Consider the following 22,459-nt stretch of genomic DNA (forward strand, 5'->3'; position numbering starts at 1 on the left):
TAATAACACAATGAACTTCACATCCAGTTTGGTTTGTAGACCTGAGAAGTATTTCACACACTTGTAACAGGATGTTCACACATTTCTTCTACAGATGACTTGCTTATGGGACTGATTTAGCTAGGGCAGAGAAATGGCCTGCCTCCCTTAAACCTAATTTTGGTGTTTTAATTACCTTTACAACATCCTTGAACAGAACATTGAAACACTAATGTAGCAAATGCAAGAGTGTAGTTAGAAAATCTCCTAACCTCAGTGACTCTTTCCACAATTTACACTGCTTTATCAGTTCAGTAAAACGGTATAGGGTGAGGTGGCTATTTATTGCTAATGCTTAACCTGTTTGTATTTTTTTTAAATTAGCAGTTATCAGTTTTTTATTGACAATATTTATGTGAGAATCAAACACCAAATACAAGCAAACATTTATTTAAAGGGAAATAAGAATATCTGTTTTTTTAGAATCTGAGAACACTTACCCCAAGCAATTTCCATTCACACAGAACTGCACATTTTATTTCATTAGGTTTCCAATGTAGGGCTTGGTACACTTATAGAGTAGGAGATTTTTTCTAGTCCTACAACACCCTATTTTAAACATTTCACAAGATCAGCACTGTACCAGTTGGGGAAGGGAAAATCCCATAGGATTAGTCTTAGTATTTGAATAGATTCACCATAGGAACATAAGATGCTGTCTTAAACTGAGTCAGAAACTATTAGTTCATCTAGTCTAGTACTGTATTGTCAATACTGGCTGGCAGCAGCTCACCATAATTTTAAGTAGGATTCCTTGCTGGCCCTATCTGGAAATCTCTTGTATTTCCTGGTGGTCCCATCAAAGTATTAACCAATCCTGACCTTGTTTAATTTCCAAAATAAGACATTAGTTAAATTCAGGGACAGATGGTAGAAATTAAAAGCTGTATTGGTACAAGTAAAAAGCAGAACCTTGGTCAAACGATGGCATAATTATTTCAGAAGAGTAAAGTTCAATTCCTAACATTTGCTTGTTGAACAAAAAGTGCCCATCTATTCTGACACACAGTAAGCAGTATAGTTCCTGGTTATGGGAAATTTAAAATAGCTGAAAATCTGCTCTGTACAAGGAAGAAAGAATCTTTTTCTTTATGGCAACAGATCCTAGGGGCAATAATGGAATTGTATTGATTTTAATCTGGAATTGCTTGTATTGCTTTATCTTTGCCACCCTGAGATCTCCTGGTGAAAGGGCAGGATAAAGACATTTTTAATAATTAAAAAGATAAATACTAGATGTACCCCCCTGCCTCTCCCTAGTAAGCCAATCTAAAACTCTTGCCATTTAGATGATGACTTTCATATGCTTTTGTGAGTACAGGCAAAGAAGAGCTATATCAGAGCAGAGCAGTGTGTGCATTTCTACATATAACAGCAGCCATCTTGTAATCCAGAAATGGTTTCAAAACAGCATTTCATCATCTATTGGGGTATATCCAAAGGATAATCTCTGCTACCAAGCTCATTAGAACACTGTTTTCTACTATATTGTTTAGAGGTCACAAACAGATCTTGAAAGCAGTCTCATGATAACTTCTATGTAGACATTCTTGAGTGCAAGATTGCCTCCATTTATCTGTAGTTTTTTTTATGCAGAGGGCTTTGTATCCTTGCACTAAGTCCAACTGCTAGTCCTACTTAGAGCAGATCCTTTGAATCAATAGCTGAATATCAAGTCGGCATATGATACTCAATGATGCAGTGGGTATACTCTTGTTGGACCTAGGAAATCGATTTATGCCAGGGATGACAATCATGTGGCCCTCCACATATTGCTGGACCATGGGTCCCACTGGCCCCAGCCAGCATAGCCAAAGTTGAGGAAGGCCAGGAGTTACAGTTCAGCAAGATCTAAAGGGTCACCTGATTCTTAAACCTGTTCAGGCTAGTTTTAACAAATGATGCTGAGCATTCCTTCAGAAATTGCCATGTGTGCAACCAAGATCAAAAATGTAAACTCTTCCCAAATAGATTATTTCATGCATCTTTTTTAAAACACAGACTCTACATTGCTTTTGAGACTACTCATAATTTCAACCTCTTTGTTTGCTAATGTTCCTTTCCAGACTTTAAATCTCAAACTGATACAAATTTGACGTTTGTGGCAGTTTTAATACACAAAGCAGCAATGAATCAGTACAGCCTGATTCATTGCTGCTTTCCTTTCACCAGTTGGGCAGAGATATATGGGTATATCAACTTGCTAAGACCTGAGATCCTACCAGGTTGATATTTCTCCTTTTGAAATAATGAGCCATCTTCAGTACTTTTTCCATTAACTGGTTTCCAAAGGTGATCTTTTACTTTTAATTTGCATGACAGATGTGAGGTCAGTGGAGCTTGGCATCTTTGTCATGGTAGCATTCTGAAGAGGGGGATAAATGAGTAGAATTTCTTTTTGTCACACAATACAAAAAGAGACCCTCTCCTTTGGGTTCATAGAAGTTCATAACCTGGTGTTGCATAAATGCTGTCAATAAAAATACCAAGCTGTTGAAAATAGGGAACTGGAAGTACATCCCAGAGACATGGTGTGATGAAAATGTTATAGAATTAATTAATGCATGAGGCAGAACTACTGCTTTTTCTTGACTTGTTATAAAAAGCATGGAAGACGTTAATTTAAATGTTGGCAAAAACAATTGGAAAGAAAGTTACATGTTACGTTCATGTCTGGTTCCATAAGAAAAACATTATTTACTCTGGTTTCCCTCTCTAATCATGGCAGTTTTGTTTTGTTTTGTTTTGTAATGGACCATAGTTTATGTACTTAGATCTGGTGGAATGTACATCTCTTAAATATGGCACCAGATCAAGAAGGGAGGGAAAAATAACAAACAACTTTTTTCTAATTTTCTACCTGTAGCAAAGTTTGTATTTTTTTTAATTGGAAACATTTTCTTTAGTCTTACTGTCAAAAAATCCAACTTTTGCGTATTGCCCTTTTGGAAAACATAAAGTATGAGTTTATGCTGTTTTACAAATTTTAAATAAATTCTTATTACACTGCCAACAGATCCAATGATATTGTCTTGCTTATTTTCCGGTGAAAGACAATTGCACTCATGTGCTTTCCCAAACAAGTTCAACCGGGAACAAAGCACTTCTTGATGACTTCTGTTAAGGATTATGGGAATCAATCTTCTGGAAGCTTCTGTGTGGCCCCAAATAAGAATGAGTCATTTATTCTGGACCAAGCCTTGTAGCCCATGGCAGATTGCCTACACAGCTGATCCAAGACCTATAGCATGTGACTGATTGCCTTCACAGCTAGTCCAAGACCTGTGACATATAGCAGAGTCCTCCTGAATAAAAATACAGTCTTCTATTGAAAGCTTGGTGATTCCTGTTTGATTATGAAAACAGATAAACACTTTTTAAAAGTTTGACTACAAAGTTTATTTTTTTCAGTTCAGCCTGATGCACTGAAGTCATTTAGCCACTTTGGAAGATTTGATTTTCTTTATGTCACTGCTACGAAGAATCAGTGTCCCATTTTTAAATGTTCCAACTTGCCCTGTGGGCAATATGCTCTGTTTTGTCTTCTTCTTGGATTTACTGTTTGTAAAAGAAAATGAAAAATAATATCACAAGATACAAAGAACGTCCCTTGCCCCTACAAAATGGTGTCAACAATTTAACTGAGTGTGTCTGAAGTAGATTTGATTCTCAATCTCAGCCTCCTCCTTACTACTACTATGACAACAACAACATCATTTATTTATATCTCGCCTTTTCCCTACTCTGGGGCTCAAGGCAGCTTACAAAAAGTTAAAACAGAAACAGCTTTATAATTCATATCATACAAACATTAAAGGTATAAATAAATAAACAACAGAATTAAAAGCAGTTAAAAGCAAGATCATTAAAAAGATAACAAAACAAACAAACAAAATAGCACACATCCTGAAAGACACTCCCCCACTGCTAGCATTCAATCTTCAAAAACCTAGCAAAACAGAAAGGTCCTCACCTGCCTATGATAGCAAGGAGGGCATCAGTGTAAACCCACTAGGAAGGAAATTCCAAAGCCCAGGAGAAGCCATCACAAAGGCCCTCTCCCATTTTCCCACTACATATCCCTGTGAGGCTTGGTGGGACAGAGAGAATGGTCTTCCCAGTAGATTTCAAAACATAGGCACACTGATATGGTTCTTCAAGTAATATGAAATTGAACTGTACGGGGCTTTATGAGTCATAACCAGAACTTTACATTTCAACTGGAGCTGTTGAAACAAGGGAGTTGTGTGCTCCATGCAGACAGCCCTAGTTAATAAACCTACAGTTGTTTCATTAGCAAAAGTGAAAACAAAACCAGTTTGCTATTACTTATTAATAAAGTTCTGCATATAGTTATATAGTCACCTCACCTCCCTTCATGACCTTTTTTCTTCCTTTTCTTGAGAAAATCATTTTTCTTTGCCTGTTAATGAAGAGTGATAAGAAAACTTTAGTGCAGAGATAAGCAACATGCAGCCCCCCCTCTCCTGTGTGTACACCCTTGAACCATCTAGAGCATCAATCTTACATTTTTTTAAAAAAAGGAAAATTGCCACTCCTGAACAACATTCTAAAACAAGGTGAAGAATTTCTGACCACCTCCATTTTTTATTTGAAAGTAGGGGGTTAGGATCAGTATAGCCCACTGCAGATTCTGTAGAAGGGGAGGGACTGGCCCTTGGACTGCTTAAGTGCTTCTCCTGAGTCATTAAAACATGGTTCCTTCCTGCAGCTAGCAGGGACATAGCTAGGATTTTAGGAAGGGGGGGGGGGCCCGACTAAGTGCCCCCATTATAATGGGGGTTGGGGGGGGGGGCGCAGCAGCACACACCCTTCTTTTTTTTAAAGGGAGGGGGGGGTCCGGACCCCAAGAACCCCCCCCCCCTTGGCTACGTCCCTGCAGCTAGGGATGAACCTGTCCAATCTCCATCCTTGTAATACTACAGTCAGCCCTTCATAGTCACAGGGATTCCATTCCAGGTGCCCCCCCCGCCCCATGGATAACAAAAAACGTGGGGCCTTAAATTCTGTTATTCCCAATGGTGGAGAACCGTGTGCTACTTCTCTAGCGCAGTCACATGCACCCCCCTGCCACTGGGGTGAATGGGGTGGGGCCATCTATGGATGCTTAAATCCATGGATGGCAAGAGCCAACTGTATCTAGATATGCTGCAATTCAGCTCCCATAATTCCATAGCCAGGCTGGGGAAGCTGGATCAGACTCTACCCTAGATATTCTACACAGCTCTTCTCCAGCTAAACTGTGAACACTGCTGTGACCACACTACAAAGATTTTTCCAATGTGAAAACCTGGCAGTTGGTCTACCAAAAGGTTGCACTCTGCATTTTTTTAATAAGAAATACTTAATACAAACCATCACACTTTCCTCCTTCTTTGCCACTTTCTTTTGTTTGATTTTCTCTTGAAGAATCTTGTAGTTCAAATATTCCTTTTTAGGAGGCTGCAATAATAGGTTAAAAATGGCTGTTTCACCAATTTTTCTAAAATATGGAAATAAATGCAAAAGATGAAGCTAGCCTAAAGAGTAAAGTAAGAACAGAGAATTGTATCCTTTTGTAAGATGATGCCTAGATTTCTTTAAATATTATTTGTTTAGATGTCTTTAAATTTTATTTAAATTTTAAATATAAACATACAACAATCATACCATGATTTGCCTCACTTAGCAAATTTTAATGTGTATACTTTGGTGGGTGGGTCAGTGGATGGTGTATTCAATGGGGTCAGAGGGAAATGAAATGCAAAATGCATCAAAGGTGATAATCAGCTTAGCAATGGTCATTAATTAAATTAAACAGCAGCTAAAATTTCTGTTACCACCCAATCATTGCTAGTGATTGAACATTATTAATGGAATGAACACTCCCTGCACTATTTGCATTTCCGTTCTTCCAATCCACTGATTACAATCTCTCACCCACTTATCTCTGGCCAGGGTATGTGTATAATAATGATCTATCAGCTGAGTTAACACTCTGGCTTGCATCCTGGAAGAAATATGCGCATATGAAAGGCTTACACACACGTATGTCCTTTTTGTCCTACAAAATAAAACAGATTAATAATTCAAGGATCTCAAAAATGTTTGCTGGAGACTTTTGTCAAAAATGTATTCAATATATTCAACAATCCCACCCCCAACTCCCCAATTTCTCATTTAGAAGACAGCATATTGCTTTTGTTGCAGATTTAGTAGAACCTGAAGTCAATCTGAACCAAGAACTGCAAGTTCCACTGTGGAAAAATGGCTGAGATGAGAAGAAAGCAGAGGAAAGGTTTGCAGTTTACTTTCTTGCCTACTGGAAAATCCCCCTGATTCACCACTGTTGAGCTATTTGGCAATGATCCTTGTTCAAAGTCACAGGTTTGCCACAGTCATGTACAGTTCCCCCTCTTAGGTTACAACCTCCTTTAGTTCTTGCATAGGTCATTTACAGTGCTGTGTAAATTTACAGCGCTTCATAAATAAAGGTTAATAATAATAATAATAATAATAATTTCTCAATAGAGAAGGCAGTACCATACCTTTGCTCCCAACATGATGGCACGTTCTTGTTCCAAAACCCGCTGTTCTTTCTTCTCAAATCCAGTGATTCCAAATTGGTGCACTTCCAAACGGGCCTAAAGTGTTAAAGTAACAGCACTGTCTTTGAAACATCCACAGACAGATGACTGGCATCATGCAACTTATTCTTAAGAGAATTGTGTTCTTGCAAACCACTGAATGTCAACATGCATTGGAACTAAGAACCAACACAATACAAATTTGCAGTGGGGCATTCATTTAAAGGACTGCAGAATGCAACCAATTTTTATGAGCATTTTTAAACTTTGCACAAGTAACTTTTCCCACCCAACATATAAAGTGTCTGCCTGTTAGTGAATTACAATGGTGTAACCCTATAAGGGTTCAAACAGAAATCTTTCCCATCACCTGATACCTAATCATTTTAAAATGATGATGCTTGAGATTGAATCTGGGACTGTATGTGATCTGCTTCTGAGCTACGACACTTATTGAAGTGTAGGAGGTAGACTGGTGTGTCCAGCAATAGTTGCTGCATTCAGCCTAGGGTTGGCTAGAAAATCCAAATGGAATCCACTTACACTGCAGGCCACAACTATCTAAAAAGGCTTGAGTTTGATTGCCATGCACAATTTGCACTGACAGGAAGCCGTACAAAAGAGGAGGCACAAGGTGTTCTCTGAGGCACATGTGTACCTTGCCTGGAGCAAAGATCATGAAGATCAACCCACACCCTCAAACCAATGAAAGACACATTGTCTGTATCTGAATCCTGGTACTTCCAGGAATGAAATGAGCCCTTCTGTATGCACTCAGTTTCCTCAGCAAACCATTTGGCTATCTTAGATGAAGCAGCAGATGACACTCCCTACCCAACCAATTCAGATTACTAGAACAGTACCACAAAGCTAGCCACAATATTTTAGCATACGAGGAAAATAATATCACAACTACCTCTCTGTCTCCCAGGTATCAGAAATACAACAGTAACAAATAAAATAACAATATGCAGCTTTTGTTATGACACTCAAAATATGCTGCCTATAGCCAACCATCTCACATTACTTAATGACAGAGCTGGCCCTATTCCTCAGGGTTATTTTCTAGAGATCTTATTATTTCATAGTATTAGCTATCTTGAATCACCAGTCCCAAATACAGCAGAACAGCTGAATCAATTAATACTTGTTAAATCAGCACTGATGTAAGTTATATTAATTCAATGGATCTACTTCAGTTAGTATAGGATTTGGGCCTATGTGACTCTTTAATCTCTTCTTTGTGTTCTTTTAATGAGGATGGGGGCAGAGAGATGGATATATGCATGATTTCTATTAAGCAAATAGTTTGCATTTGCTGCAACTGTATGGATACTCTTCTGGAAGGAATCCTTGAAACTCCTTGCACTAGATTGTGTTGTGTCCCTCCTCTTTCCCCAGAGAACACATCTTCCTCCCATTTCCACAAGAACCATTCGCATACCCTATATAAATCTCCTGGATCAATCTTGTAGATCAGATCAAATCAATTGGAAAGTAATAAATCAAACCCTATGTAAGTTCCATTGCTTGGTTCTATTCTGTTTGAGACTAGCAACTGTATTTAGACCTAGATGTGCAGTTTCCTTGAGATACCAAAATAATTAAAAGTGACTTACTTTTTCCAGGTTAAACGCCTGGCCATCTCCATGCTTTTCTTGAACAGATGCTTTTTCCTGTAGACACATATTTTAAAAACACCAAGAATATTTTGTTAACACAGAGTGTATTTTGCCACATAATAACACCAGTCATGTGCATCTAAGGTTATGCATTAACTTTTTAAAAAATACAAGATTTTGAGAAGCAAATGATTATAAAAGTTCTTTGCAAGGCCAAACAACTGCATTTTTAAATGTCTGCTCATGACAAGCGTATGAATGCATATCCCATGTTATGGCCTGTTTTCTTGAAGCCAGGGAGGTAAAGTCACTGCTGTATATACTTATTCATAAGTCTAGAAATTTTAGTCAAAAAATTGGCTCCCCAAAACCTGGGTCAGCACTTTAACTCTTCTCAAAAAAGGAACCATGCCCAGGTGAAAGGTGAAAGCTTAATCTCTCCTTGGAGCACCTAAAAGAAGCATCAACCGCCTCTACTACCTCATCCACCCAGCCTTTAGGGTGAGCACAAACAGTTATGCCTGTCAACATTTTAAAAAATTGTTAACATTGTTTTCCTTTGCTTCATCTTTACATACTTTGTTACATGCTGCTAAGTTTTACCTTTGACTTATCCACGGGTCATATCAGAACCCATAATTTTGGTCCCAAAACCTGCCCCCGACGTATACATGAAGTCAACTTATAGTTGAGTATACTGTATATACTCATGTATAAGTCTAGAAATTTTAGTCAAAAAAGTGACCCAAAAAAAATGAGTCGACTTATCCATGGGTCAGTGTAAGTACTCTCATAAAAAGTGTACCTTAACTCTCATAAAAACAGAAACCATCTCCTGGTGAAACACAAGAGTGGAATCTCTCCTGGAAGCACTGACCTCCCTCTACTCTTTCATCCATCCATCCTTCAGTGTGAACACAATTATGCCTCCTGCAATGTTGTTAGTTCTTTGGCATTGTCTTCCTTTGCTTCATCCTTTAGATCCTTTGTTACATGACCATAATTCTTACTCTCAACTTATCCATGAGTCATACCAAAATCCATAGTTTTGGCTCCAAAACCTGCCCTCGACTTATACATGAAGTCGACTTATAGTCAAGTATATACGGTATACAGTAACTCACAAGCATCTGCTTATCCAGGTAGCAGATCACAACATAATGCCATGGTTTTGGCCTAGGATCTTTCATCAGAGGCTCACTAAAGTTACAATTCTATATCTTCTTACTCGGGCACTATACCTTTGAACTCAAAGGAACTTACTTCTGTATAAACATGTATGGCATTGCATTGTTAATGACTCCAGGCATGTGACAATATCCTGATCATCTATAAAACAGGAATAATAATGGCATGCCTTACAAGTCTTTTATGGCAAGAAACAATGGAGACAACATGCTGCCTCCTCATAGCCTTGGGAAATGGGCAAGCAAGACAGGAATATAGTAAACAGAATCATTTGCTTAAGAGCTTTGAAAACTTATTTTGAACTACAACTTCAAATTGCCATGAACAAGATACCTACTGGGCTTACTGGATGGAGCATTCCAAGAGCCATGGTTCAACAAAGTAAGTTTTCCAAGCTCCACCCAAGGACACAATATTTGGCTTACAGCTACCGACAGAACGAAAAATGTGTTTTGTGTATTACTAAATATGCAAAACTCCACAACGCCCAAACTGGCACACATGACAAAGAAAAACAAAAAGGCAGTGAACACAGCAGCAGTCACCACCAGCGACACAGCTGTCTTGCAACAGGATTTCAAATGTTATTTTAGTCTACTTCTATTCTGTCCCTTATTATGTTACTTGCAACATTCATACTAACATGAATCAGTAATGCAAGAGCTTAATGCTATTCTCTATTAGAACTTGGCTATATCACAGGCTATTGATAAATCTCAAGCAATAATATTCCTTTGACTCCCTCTTCTTTCTTGAGAAATGTTAATATTTGGCAATCCAACAGCAGTCATGACATGATGCTGAATCACATATCTGAGTCAATCTGGAGCCAGTTTCCTAATAGGTGAGCCCCATGAGGGCCTAGAAAAGTTATTTTTCAAACTACAGTATATGTCCCAGAACCCTGCAGACAGCATGGCTATTGGCAGGATATTCTGGGAGTCATAGTCCAAAAAGATATTTTTTCCAAGCTTCAGTTCCAAGTCCCAGCAGTGTACAAGTGAGCAGGTGAATGGAAACAGACTGTCCAACACAAATATTCCTAACAATGGCTTAATCTCAACATCAAACCACAAATGCCCTCAGGCAGTAGTTTGTACATTTACTAGTTTGAGTATGCAGCACAAGGAATTAAAGCTGTCTTCTGGAAGAAAGTGAGGATTTAAAACTAACTCAATACCTATTCATTTTCATTTTGTTTTTACTTCTTTTCATACCTGAGATGGCTTTGGATAGTATAGAAGTGTTTTAGACAATAATCATTGCAGTGGTAAACCCCACATTTAAAAGAAAGTCTGATTAAACTATCTGAAAGTAACAGTTCCCCACCCCACACCCTTTTTATAGCCACCTCATACTCATTTATTAAACTGGTCTTGAGCAGTGGCTACATATAAGAGAATAATCACTGCTAAATGTTTACTAACTGAAACCATAGCCTGGAACTCCAAGGACTAGATTGGCTGTGAAAATAATGCAACTGCAAATCAGATTGAGTAAAGCCACTGTAAGGCCAGAAAGAACCTACTTAGAATAATACCTCAAAGCACCTATATACCATAAACCTACTCAGCCTGGTCTCCTTGGTAGAAAAAATGCATCTTACACTAGGGCTTTCTTGTCCATCTCACACATTAAAGAATTATATTAAATGGGGAAAAAACTGTGCTTCCTGGGAAGGTATCTGAGTGCCACAGAACAATGCAATAAATCAGAGCTTGCAAAAATTACTGTTTTGAACCACAGTTCGCAGTTGCCCAGCCACCAGGCTCACTGCCCCCAATGGATGAGGAATTTGGGAGTTGTAATCTTAAAACACAATTTTACCAAGCTTGGCAATGGAGAGGGAGCAGCATATGACAAGTTTACTTGGTTGGCGAAAACACACAGGGGCAACACACATTACCATGGGCAAGTCACATTCTCTCAGACTCAGAGGAAAGCAAAGGCAAACCCACTCTCATAGAATCATAGAGTTGGAAGAGACCACAAGGGCCATCCAATCCAACCCCCTGCCATGCAGGAAATCTAAATCAAAGCATCCCCGACAGATGGCCATCCAGCCCCTGTTTAAAGACATCCAAGGAGGGAGATTCCACTACACTCCGAGGGAGTGTGTTCCACTGTCGGACAGACCTTACTGTCACTCTGAACAAATCTTGTCAAGAAAATCCTGTGACAGGTTTGTCTTATGGTTACCATCAATTGCAAATAACTTGAAGGCACACAACAGCTCAAAATTACACCTTCCTACTGAGTCTAATGGGACTGACTCCTAGATCACGGAGCCCTGGTGGCGCAGTGGTTAAATGCCTGTACTGCAGCCATTCACTCGAAACCACAAGGTTGCGAGTTCAAGACCAGCAAAAGGGCCCAAGCTCGACTCAGGCTTGCATCCTTCCGAGGTCGCTAAAATGAGTACCCAGACTGTTGGGGGCAAATTAGCTTACTTGCTAATTAGCTTACTTGCTGTTCACCGCTATGGTCTTTGGAATAGCGGTATATAAATAAAACAAATTATTATTATTATAATTATTAGATAAGTGTGTCTAAAGGATATTTTAGGAATAAAAGTAGATTGCCTATTGCCAGATTTTTTATTTTGTTTTTCTTGCTTCTCTTCATCAAGCCATAGTCTTGTTTAAAATAAATAAATAATCTCAAATTGTAATAACATCTACCATTCTTGAACATTATAAATCAATATTCTTGAACAATATCAAGCAATCTTCAATTATTTAATGCAAATCCCATGCTCAGCAAAGGCATTCTTCTAAAGAGGGGGATTAGGAGTTTGTAATTTTAGTAATTGTCATAAGGAGATTAATAACCCACTCCATATTTTTTGACATACAACATTTCTCCAAACACTCTGAATTCTGTCACAGATTCAAAATACATCCATAAAGGCATCCTTAAACAATATTTAGAATGACACTTTTATGAGCAGTTTCTGCTGGTGAACTCCTAGTTCACTATGACTGCAATCCAAAACACATTTGGATCCAAGCTCCACTAAGCTCAGTGCTTCAATTCATACTATCATAATTTGTCTTAATACAATAAGATATAAGAAGCCTTTTATTTGCATATGCAGCCCCTTCATGGCATGAGCACTGCTGCTAACAAGTCAGGACAGGCAACCAGTTTAGAATTTGTTTAATATCTTGGCTTATAAGTACAGTTTTGACACAAAAGTTTTGGTTAAGTAGAGGCTTTCCAATTTGATTGCTAGCACCTTGAAGGATAGAACACATGCAAGGAGAAAAGTCTAATTCATATCTTATTTGAACACAACCTGAAATTTATGTTACTGAGTACCGTAAATGCAATTAGGAGGACAATTGTTAGGACTACAGTAGACTAATAAAGGCTTATAAATAACCACTTGCCTATCCATCTAGAGGGGAATTGACTCCACGTGACCCAACAGCGTAGCTTCTGTACACTGAACAAGATCATTTTACCATTTTTGCTAGCAATTCAAAACAGAGAACTGTGTGGGCTGGCTGGATAGGAACTTTCTGAATTTATTCACTATATTTTTGAAAAACGTCTAGCTACTGAATTTTTTGCTTCTGCATAACAATTTGATTTGAATCTTACCTCGGAACTATCAACTTCAGGAGTTTCAAATTTAGCTTTCTTCTTTCTGTGTGGACCATGGAATGTCACAACTTCAATCTCTGTTGTGTTTTCTTGCTGAGCAGATGTAAGTGTGGCTACATTTGAGAACTTACATTCTGTGGCAGACTTGTTCTTAGTAATACAGTCACATGACAGTTCATCTTTTAGGCTTTCAAAGAAGCTGGAGACACTTTTTCTCTTGCCTGGCATTGCTGTACCAGGTTCAGGATTCATCTTTTTGTCTTCCGATAGAATACTGCTGGCAGTCATTGCTAACTTCTCTTGTGAATTTTTCTTTTTCTTTTTGTGTCCATTTGGCAATGATTCACCTAAAATTTGAAAGGAAAGTCTTGTAAATCTCATTCAACTCACCAAACGCTGGAGGTCGGGTTTTTCCCCACTTTCACTTTCTATAAATGTATGGGTTGTGAAGAAACATATGAAAAATACAGTTTCTGATCCTAGACATGTTCAGGTTGTAATCCCATGTGTACTAATGTGGAAATAAGCTATTTTGAATTCACTAGGTTTTCCTTCTAAGTAAACAAGAATAAGATTTGATATTGGCTAATGCTGGACATGGAAAGGTTTATGTTCAAGCTCAGACTGACTCACTGTTGCCCTGGGTGGTCTCAGAAGTCACTAACTGTGTTCACACATCACAAGAAGCCATAATGTGTACTTAATTTTTGGGGGGGCAAGGTGAAGCTTTTCCTAACAAGCCATTATTTGTTAATGAACAACTGAACACTTAAATTGTTGGTTTATAAAACTGACTTTTTAAAATCATAACTTGTCATAATGTTCAAACAGTTAACTGTTACTTGTTCCTAGCTTGTTTCCCAAAACAAGTTTTGGGTTTCAAGTTTCAGCTTCTGAAACAGAAGCTGAAAAAAAGATGCAGAGAGAAACAAACAAGAAATGAAGAAGATGTAGTTCATGGTCCAAGCAAGAAACACAAACCATGGCTTATTGTGACATGCAATCATGGCCACATTCTCTTACCATCAGTTGCACATCTTTACAATGTGAATAATGGTCTGTGTCACAAGCATGTTACATAGGACAAAAATGAAATAATGACTTAGGTCCAAAACACACTGCAAAAATAATCTGGTTTGACACCACTTTAACTGCCCTGGTTCACTGCTAGGGAATTGTGGAAATTGTAGTTTATTGTAGCACCAGAGCTCTCTGAGAAAGAAGGGTAAATGTCTCACAAAACTACAGTTCCCAGAATTCCCTAGCATTGACCCATGGCAGTTAAAGCAGCCTCAAACTGGATTATTTCTGCAGTGTGTTTTGGACCTTTGCTTCAGAGACAAGCTGTATAGCTAAACAAAGCATACAGCTGCATTGTCCTTACAAAAATAAAATGTGGTAGCCACCAAATCACTTGGCAAGCTAAAGAGATATTTTTTAAAAAATTAAAATCCCACTTGGTGTCTAGTTGGCCTTTGATCTGAATAATCCAAGATAACAACATTTGGCACCAAGAAAGGCAGCATGGCCAGTTTTGGACAGCTATGAATAAGAATTATGGATATAAACTAAGCACAGGAGTCAGAGAGAGATTCTACAGTGTACATCATACAAGAGACGCTGTGTTCAGATGCAATGAATAGATTGGCTGGCTAATTCCATTAAAAAAAGAGTATTAAAATCCAGAAGTCCAGATAGATGAGGTCATTTCTCTTTCATGTCCAAAGACACAAGGTTATAATAATGAGATAAGGTATGAATGTGTGGAGTTAAATGTTATTACTGTTTATAAATGCCAGACAAACAGGAAATAGATGATCCAACTTACTTTGGAATGATGCTGTATACTACTATACTGAATTGTGTATTATAGGTTGTGCCTCCTTCATCTGGAATTCCAAAGTCCAAAATACTCCTAAAACTAAAACTTTTTTCATGGGTGGCTGAGATAATGACACATTTGCTTTCTAATAGTTCAAAGTACACAAACTTTATTTCACGCACATAATTTTTAAAAATATTGTATGAATTTACCTTCAGATTATGTATATGAGGTACATACGAAACATAAATGAATTTTGTGTTTAGACCTGCACCCCATCTCCAAAATATCTCATTACGTACATAGATGCAAATACAAAGACTGTATTCTGACATCCAAAAAAAATTTCAACACTGCTGGTCCCAAATATTTTGGACGAGGGAAATACAACTTGTACATTCCACCTTCATGTGGAGTATCAGCAACTGTTATGTTTCCATAAATAGCCTATTAACCTTTTACCGAAAAAATGATAAAAGATTTATGCATCTCTCAAACTGTCCTGTTCATTTCCCTAAATTTGGAAATATCTGAAAGGGGGAGGTCTCCCAGTTGACCTGCCTAACCAGACTATACTGTCCTAGAAACTCATGTGACAACCTCTGGGTAGATTTAAACCAATATGTTCTTTTTGATGGGGTGGAAGCACCACACCTGTTTCACAATTATTAGATCAATGGTGGAAATCATGATGCCTGTGGATGAGTGGGAAGGGAGGCAGCTCACCACCTTAAAACAGGAAAGCTAAACAAACTATTGTTCTTAAAAGTGGCCAGGTTATGGTTTCCTAAAACGGTGGCTGCAGTGGTGTGGTGCTGCCTGCATGGGAATCAGTATGTGCCAAAATTGGCCTTCTGATCGCCAGTATTTATTTACTGCAAGCATGGGCATATGTAGAGGATCAGAAGGACAGCTTTGGCATATGCTGACCCCCAGCATATGCCCACGTTTTCAATAAGTAAATACAGTTTATATACACAGACATAACTGTGTTAGTCTGGAAAATCAGTATGCATAGGTATTGAAGCACCTTTGAGACTAACTAAAAAATAGATGTTGGTAGCATGAGCTTTTGTAGGCTTGAGCCAGACTCATTTTAGGAAGTACATTGCGCCCTTGCTTTATGCAGGGGATCCGTTCCGAGCCCCATTTAAATGAATGGGGTTTGTGCATGTGGCAGCGTGGCGAGATACGTGCGCCATGAGCACGCACCCCATCAGTCCCTATGGGATGCGCCGCCCCTTCTCCCTGTGCGGCTTTCAGCGTGCGTTGAAAGTTGTGTTTGGCACAGGAGCACTGTAGTCTACGAAAGCTGATGCTACTAACTTCTATCTTTCAGTTAGTCTCAAAGGTACTGCAAAATCCCTTTTCATAATTTGGATAGTACTAGCCTGTGCCCTAGATGGGGGTTGGAATCATGCAGTCCTCCAAATGCTGTTGAACTGTAACTCCCAGCATTCCTGACCGATATCTATACTGGTAGGACTGCTGTTGAGTTGCAGTTTAACAGCATGTTGAGGGTCATGCGATTCCCACCCCTGAGCTTAAATATCCAGTATTGCTTATATGGGAACTGCCATATTAACCTGGCCTTCTGCTCCCAGCAAACAGGAAAGAATGTACTTCTTCTCCCATGGGAATGAAGGGATTTCTTTTCTGCCACCCAGAGCGGTCATTAATGCTACATCAGTTGAGATGACCTCACGGTCCAGTCTGTAATTTCAACGCTGGGGCTTGGAAATCTAACACCTGGCTCAGTTTTGAGACTTCTGTTTCTTCCCATCCCACGCTTTGTAACATCCACCTCACAGGAATTCTGCACCCAAAAGACTATCCCTCTTGTGCCATTTTAGTGACCCTCATTTCCCAGCTGTGATTTTTAGTCTGCAAATCTCTGAGATTAGGCTGTAATTTGCTATTGTTTTAAAAGGAAGCACCTCCTTGTGACAGGAAGCCCTGCCGCCTTAAAACTGGCTGAACTCTGCTGAGGGCTAGTTGTAATTGCAGAAAATGGCCTAAAGTGGTCCAGATTTATAGCTTCTTCCACCGTCCAACTGCATTCTGCTCTGAACGAACAGATTCAGTTCAAGGAACAGCCCCGGGGCCTTTGAGGCTACACAGCCAAGGCATGATGGTGCCACTTTCACTGCCACCCACTTCTGTCCTATGGAGTCCCCCTGGGACCTGCACTTTAGGGAAGGGATTCTCCAATGAACTACCAGAAGCCAGGGCTCCACAGGATGCGGCCGCGGCATTGAAGTCGTGTGTCATTCTGCAACTGCACAAGGAGAGAGAGAGCGCTGGGGAGGGAGGGAGTAGTGGCGACTGTGGGGATACTCCTTGTCCTGCTCCGGAGTGAGAGTGGGGAAGGGGAATCGCATACACACACACAGCGAGACACGTGTATTCCCTCCGCACGTGGGAAACACTCGTGTCCTCCATACCCACCGAAGTCGTACAGAGAGTCCAAGACGCTGCCCAAGAGGCGGCTGGCGGAGGCAGAGGCCTCTCCGCCCTCCTCCTCAGCAACCGGCTCCTTCGCCATGAGGGCACACTGGAACCCCGCCGCAGACCTCTTCTTGACTCCAACCAGCAGGGAGTTAAAAGCAGAAAGGGATGGGAGAGGAAATCTAGGCAGTTTTGGCCTAGCGCGGCCACCGTCGCCCTCAAGATGGCGGCGCCCACTGAGTGACTCTCTCTCTCCAATTGCTATGCCGCCCTTCCCTCACGATTGAGTGACTATTTATATATATATGGTACGCCGCCTTTCTCCCAGAAGGGACCCAAGGCGGCTCTCGCACACAATAATTATAAAAAAGAACATTAAAATTTGAAACCGTTCAAATAACTTAAGGAAAAAAAAGAGGGCGCGGAGGAGTTTTGGCCCTCGGGGGCCACCGTCGTGGTCAAAATGGCGGCGCCCACTAAGCACTTCCGCCCTTCTTCCACCACGACTGAGTGACTGCCTGACATAACAGTGAGCAGCGCCTGCCTCCTTCCTTCCTTCTTTCCCTCCTTCGGTGGCTGGGCTGCAGAGGAGCAGAGGCGGGCTCATGGGCGCTGCCAGCCGCCGGTGGAGGAGGAGGGAGCCGCAGGGAGCGCAGGACTGAGGAGAGAGCGGCAGCTGGCCATGGCTGCTGGGGCGGCCGCCCGACGAGGGCCCCCTTTGTACTCGGTAGGTGCCAAGGAAGGGAAGGGAGCGGGGCCAGGGCAGTGGAAGCGGTCTGAGGCTGCGCCCACACTGGAGGGATAACCCGGTTTGGTAGCGCTTTAACTCTTTACCTGGCTCAAGGCTATGGAATTCTGGGAGGTGGAGTTTGGGCCCCACAACAAACTCCAACTCCCAGAATTCCATAGCAAAGAGTCAGACAAAGAGTTAAAGCGCTGCCAAACCGGGTTATCTCTCCAGTGTGGACACAGCCCTTAAGGCGTTTATCACACTGGACAAATCCTGTGCAGGAACTAAATTTAAACTGCATTTGTGGGTTGTTTTTCAAGGCAATGTTCAGGGTTAACCCAAACAGAAGGTTGAAAAAGCCGGCACTTGCAGGTTGTGAAGGCAAAGTCATCAAAACTAGCTCCTTTTTACTTCTGCTAAATCCCAAAAGCATAAAGGAGCTTTCCATTCGGATTATTTTTGCGTTTTATCTCTTTCATGGCAACACCTGGATTTCAAAATCCCAACCCTGAGGTTGGATTAGATGGCCCTTGAGGTCTCTTCTAACTCCTATGGTTCTATGATGCTGTGAAATCACTTCTGGGAAGCTGGACTGAGACCCTGGAGACCGGGGTTCATGGAAACCCACCGGATGACTTTGGGCAAGCCATACTCTCTCAGCCTCAGAGGAAGGCAATGGCAAATCCCCTCTGAACAGATCTTGCCAAGAAAATCCCATGACAGGCTCACCTTAGGGTCACTACTCGAAGGGACGCGACTTGAACAGACACAGCAGCAACAACATCCGTTACCTAAGAAAACCCTCCAAAATCCATGGGCTCTCCATTAGTCGAGGGGCAATGTGAAAGCATGCACACAGGGTTGGGGCTAAATGTGTGGACCCCAGGTCCATTTGTTTGCGATTAAGCATGTGTTTTAGGATTATATTCTGATATTCTAATCTCTGGATTTGAGGGGATCTTCAGGGAAGCCCTTTTGTTGATACCACCACCTTCCAAGAGTGAGACAAGTCCTGCCCAACAGCTGTTCCATACTGTGGAACTCAATTCTTCTATTAACATGCAAAGACCTTGTTATGCAGGTAGATTTGGGCCATGGTCTTGCTCAGTGGTTCTCAACCTTCCTGATGCTGCGACCCTTTAATACAGTTCCTCATGTTGTGGTGTCTCTGTTCCTAAAATCATTGGAAATATGTGTTTTCTGATGGTTTAGGTGACCCCTGTGAAAGAGTCATTTGACCCCAAAGGGGTCGTGACCCACAGGTTGAGAACCGCTGGTCTAGCTATTGAGGAAAGGGACTTGAAGAGGCACGCAGCTACAGGGTGGGGAAAACAAAGTGACAACATTCTCCTTCCAAATAAGCTCTCCCCAATGAAATTTCCCTCCATTCCCCAACTTTCTACCATTGCATTAACTTAGCATCAGTTGCGCATTTAGAAGTAAAAATTTGGTATCCAGAAATAAGAAACAAAGATACCAAGGGAATGCGAACACAGTAAATAGAAGAGTCCTAGTTGTAAAAATTCTCAGTGTCTCAGGCAGGATACAAACCGCCGCTTTGCGGCACTCCCCCGCCGGCGCCATTTGCTCCGCACGGGAGCCGCAGCAGCCAAACCGTGCGGCTCCCGTGTGGAGCAAAAAAGAAGCTCCATTTCGGAGCTTCTTTCCGCGGCGCACTGATGACGTCGCGAAGTGCCAAGGGCGCATTCGTGACGTCAATAGGGCCGCGCGACGTTCGGACGCTCAGTGTCCGATACGTCAATATGGCGCCGGCCATGTAGAAGGGCCGGCGCCATATTGTACGGACACAGTCCGTACTAGACTCAGGGGCGTCTAGAAGAGACGCCCCTTTTTTAAAATGGGACGTCCTCTGGACGTCCCAACTGCCGGTATGTAACCGGCCATTGTCTCTGCAGTTTTAGAAATTTGGGGACTGCAGGAAAATTTCATGAGGATGGAACAGAAAGGCAATGCTCTTGTTTTGCTCTTCCCCATAGCTAGACCCATAGCTAGTTTTAACTGGCGAATGCTGTACTATTTTAATTGAAGTCCTTGACAAGCTGCTTTTAATTCACATGTTTAATATTATAATTTGTTTAACCGTATGTTAATATTATAAATATCTGTCTATATTTTCTTCTGAATTGCCTTAAGCACCTACCTAGAAAATAGGCAGGATAGAAATCAAAGAAACAAAGCTGTTATTTAGTTTGGTTTATCCCCCACATACATTCAACCTGTCTTTTCCTTTATCAGAACATGGATGTGTTGTTTCATTAAAGTGCAGGGTATACGTGTGATGGTGTACCTATATTTGTGCCAGGTATTAATGCCAGCTATTGTGTTGACAGAGCTGATATGAATAGTACTTTAATCACACTGGTAATTGCAATTGCTCTGATAGCGATTCAGACTTCTTATCTGACCATATTGGTTAAGGGCATTTTATTCTGTATGGAACATCCCCCCCCCCACAAAGGACATGGAAAATACTATCCTAGAAGAATGGTGGCCCTGTGAATGAGACATTGCCAAGATACCCTGTCCTTGACTGCCCTGCTCAGATCCTGTAGCTCTTCCTAATCAAGTTTAACCATCTGGCATGTGGTCTCCCTTTCTCTACTACCCTCTACCATTCCTATAATCATTGTCTTTTCTAATGAGTCATGCCTTCTCATGATGTGGCCAAAATATGGCAGTCTCAATTTCGGGGCGTAGCAGACAGCCGCAATCAGGCCAGGACAGCAGTGACCACACAGCCTGTTCTGAAAGGGGGCCGCTGGCGCTGGCCCCGAGCCTCACCACCAGGAGTTGGTTAAAACTGACTTCTCTTTGCTCTGGTCCAAAGGACTGGAGTGCAGCATCAGAGCAGCTTTGGGCTGTGTTGTCCCTGAAGCAACTGGAAGCCACTTCTTTTGGCCCGTGTGTTGCAGGCTTTAGTCATCCTGGCTTCCAGGGAGAGTTCAGGCTTGATCGCTTCTAGCACTCATCTGTTTGTCTTCTTGGCTGTCCACAGTATCCTCAGTGCTCTTCTCCAGCACCACATCTCAAATGAGTTGATTTTCTTCTTATCTGCTTTCTTCACTGTCCAGCTCTCACATCTGTACATGATGTTGGGGAATACAATGGCTTGTATGATTCTAACTTTAGTGCTTAGTTGTATATCTTTACTCCTTAGGATCGTCTCTAGTTCTTTCATAGCTGCCCTCCCCATTCCTAGTGGTTTTCTGATTTCTTGGCAGAAGTCTCCACTCTGATTGATGTTTGAATCAAGACACAGGAACTCTTTAATGGTTTCAATTTCCTCATTGTCTAGATTGAATTTATGTATATCCTCTGTGGTCATTATTTTTGTTTTCTTTATGTTCAGCAGTAACCCTGCCTTTGCACTTTCTTCTTTGATCTTTCTTAATAATTGTTCCAAGTCTGTAATGTTTTCTGCTAGTAATGTGGTATCATTCATATTTCTTAGATTGTTGATGATCCTTCCTCCTGTCTTCACTCCTCCTCCTTCTGAGTCCAAATGTGTTCTTCATATGGTATTTTCTACATACAAGTTGAACAAGAAGCATGATAGAATGCAGCCATACCTGACTCCTTTGCCAATTGGAAACCATTCTGTTTCTCCATATTCTGTTCTAACTATATCCTCTTGCAAAGTAGAGATTTCTCATCATGGCTTTCAGATGTAGGGGCACTCTCATACTTTAAGAGCCTTCCATAATTTTTGTGATCTATGCAGTTAAATGCTTCAATATTGTCTATAAAGGACATGCTGATTTTTATCTGGAATTTCTTTGTCTGCTCGATTAGCCATTGTACATTTGCAGTGTGGTCCCTAGTGCATCTTTTCTGACTTCTTACACCTCTGGAATTTCTCTCTTCTTGTATGGTTGGAGTCTGTGTTGCAGAATTTTGAGCTCTTAGTTTCAGCTTCCCTTTGAGTTCTCACATCTTGTGGAAGAGTTTTACAAAGTACTTTGTCTTGAAGTGACTGTTCCTGTGTCATAGGAATAGCTTATTGTGAACAATCGACATTGACAAATTATGGCTAAAATCACTCAGACCCATTCAGACATGAATGCTGTAGTTGAAACAGTTCCAGTAACTGGGAGAAGGGGAGTGGTGGATGCCTTTCTACAGGAAGTCAAGAGTCCAGCATACCTGTGAAGGCAGTGATAAGACCTTTGCTGAGCAAGTCCTTCGTGAACTCAGTTGCACTGGCTAACTTCTGAGTAATGTGCAAGATGTCATTCTTGGCCAAATTGCTGGAGCATGTGGTGGATTGTCCACTTCAAGGATTCCTGGATGAAACAGATTTTCTAGAGCCAATTCAGTCTATCTTCAAACCTGTTAATGGAATGGAGAGAGTCTGTTGATTTGGTTTCAGCAGTTTTCAATACTGTCAGTCATG

The 22,459-nt window shown here is 40.9% G+C and overlaps 2 protein-coding genes across 4 annotated transcripts in view; one reads left to right on the top strand and one right to left on the bottom strand.

Moving 5' to 3' along the window:
- Positions 1-910: 910 nt before the first annotated feature.
- On the bottom strand, positions 911-17,556 carry C1H1orf131 (chromosome 1 C1orf131 homolog). The gene is made up of 7 exons (XM_042450381.1): positions 17,316-17,556; positions 13,043-13,392; positions 8,246-8,302; positions 6,588-6,683; positions 5,416-5,502; positions 4,410-4,462; positions 911-3,597 (listed from the first exon to the last, which is right to left on the bottom strand). Exons 1-7 carry the CDS (start codon positions 17,410-17,412, stop codon positions 3,471-3,473), a joined length of 867 nt encoding a protein of 288 aa, XP_042306315.1. The 5' UTR covers positions 17,413-17,556; the 3' UTR covers positions 911-3,470.
- A 292-nt stretch (positions 17,557-17,848) lies between these two features.
- The window catches only part of GNPAT (glyceronephosphate O-acyltransferase), a 47,338-nt gene continuing 42,727 nt past the window's right edge, over positions 17,849-22,459 (top strand). For all 3 annotated transcript variants that reach the window (XM_042450092.1, XM_042450256.1, XM_042450177.1), the window contains exon 1: positions 17,849-18,042. In XM_042450092.1, coding sequence (XP_042306026.1) covers positions 17,998-18,042 — 45 coding nt within the window. In that variant the 5' untranslated portion in view covers positions 17,849-17,997. The remainder of the gene's footprint in view (positions 18,043-22,459) is intronic.

The sequence above is a fragment of the Sceloporus undulatus genome, chromosome 1 (assembly GCF_019175285.1).
Source record: "Sceloporus undulatus isolate JIND9_A2432 ecotype Alabama chromosome 1, SceUnd_v1.1, whole genome shotgun sequence".
In the NCBI taxonomy this organism is placed as follows: Eukaryota; Metazoa; Chordata; class Lepidosauria; order Squamata; family Phrynosomatidae; genus Sceloporus; species Sceloporus undulatus.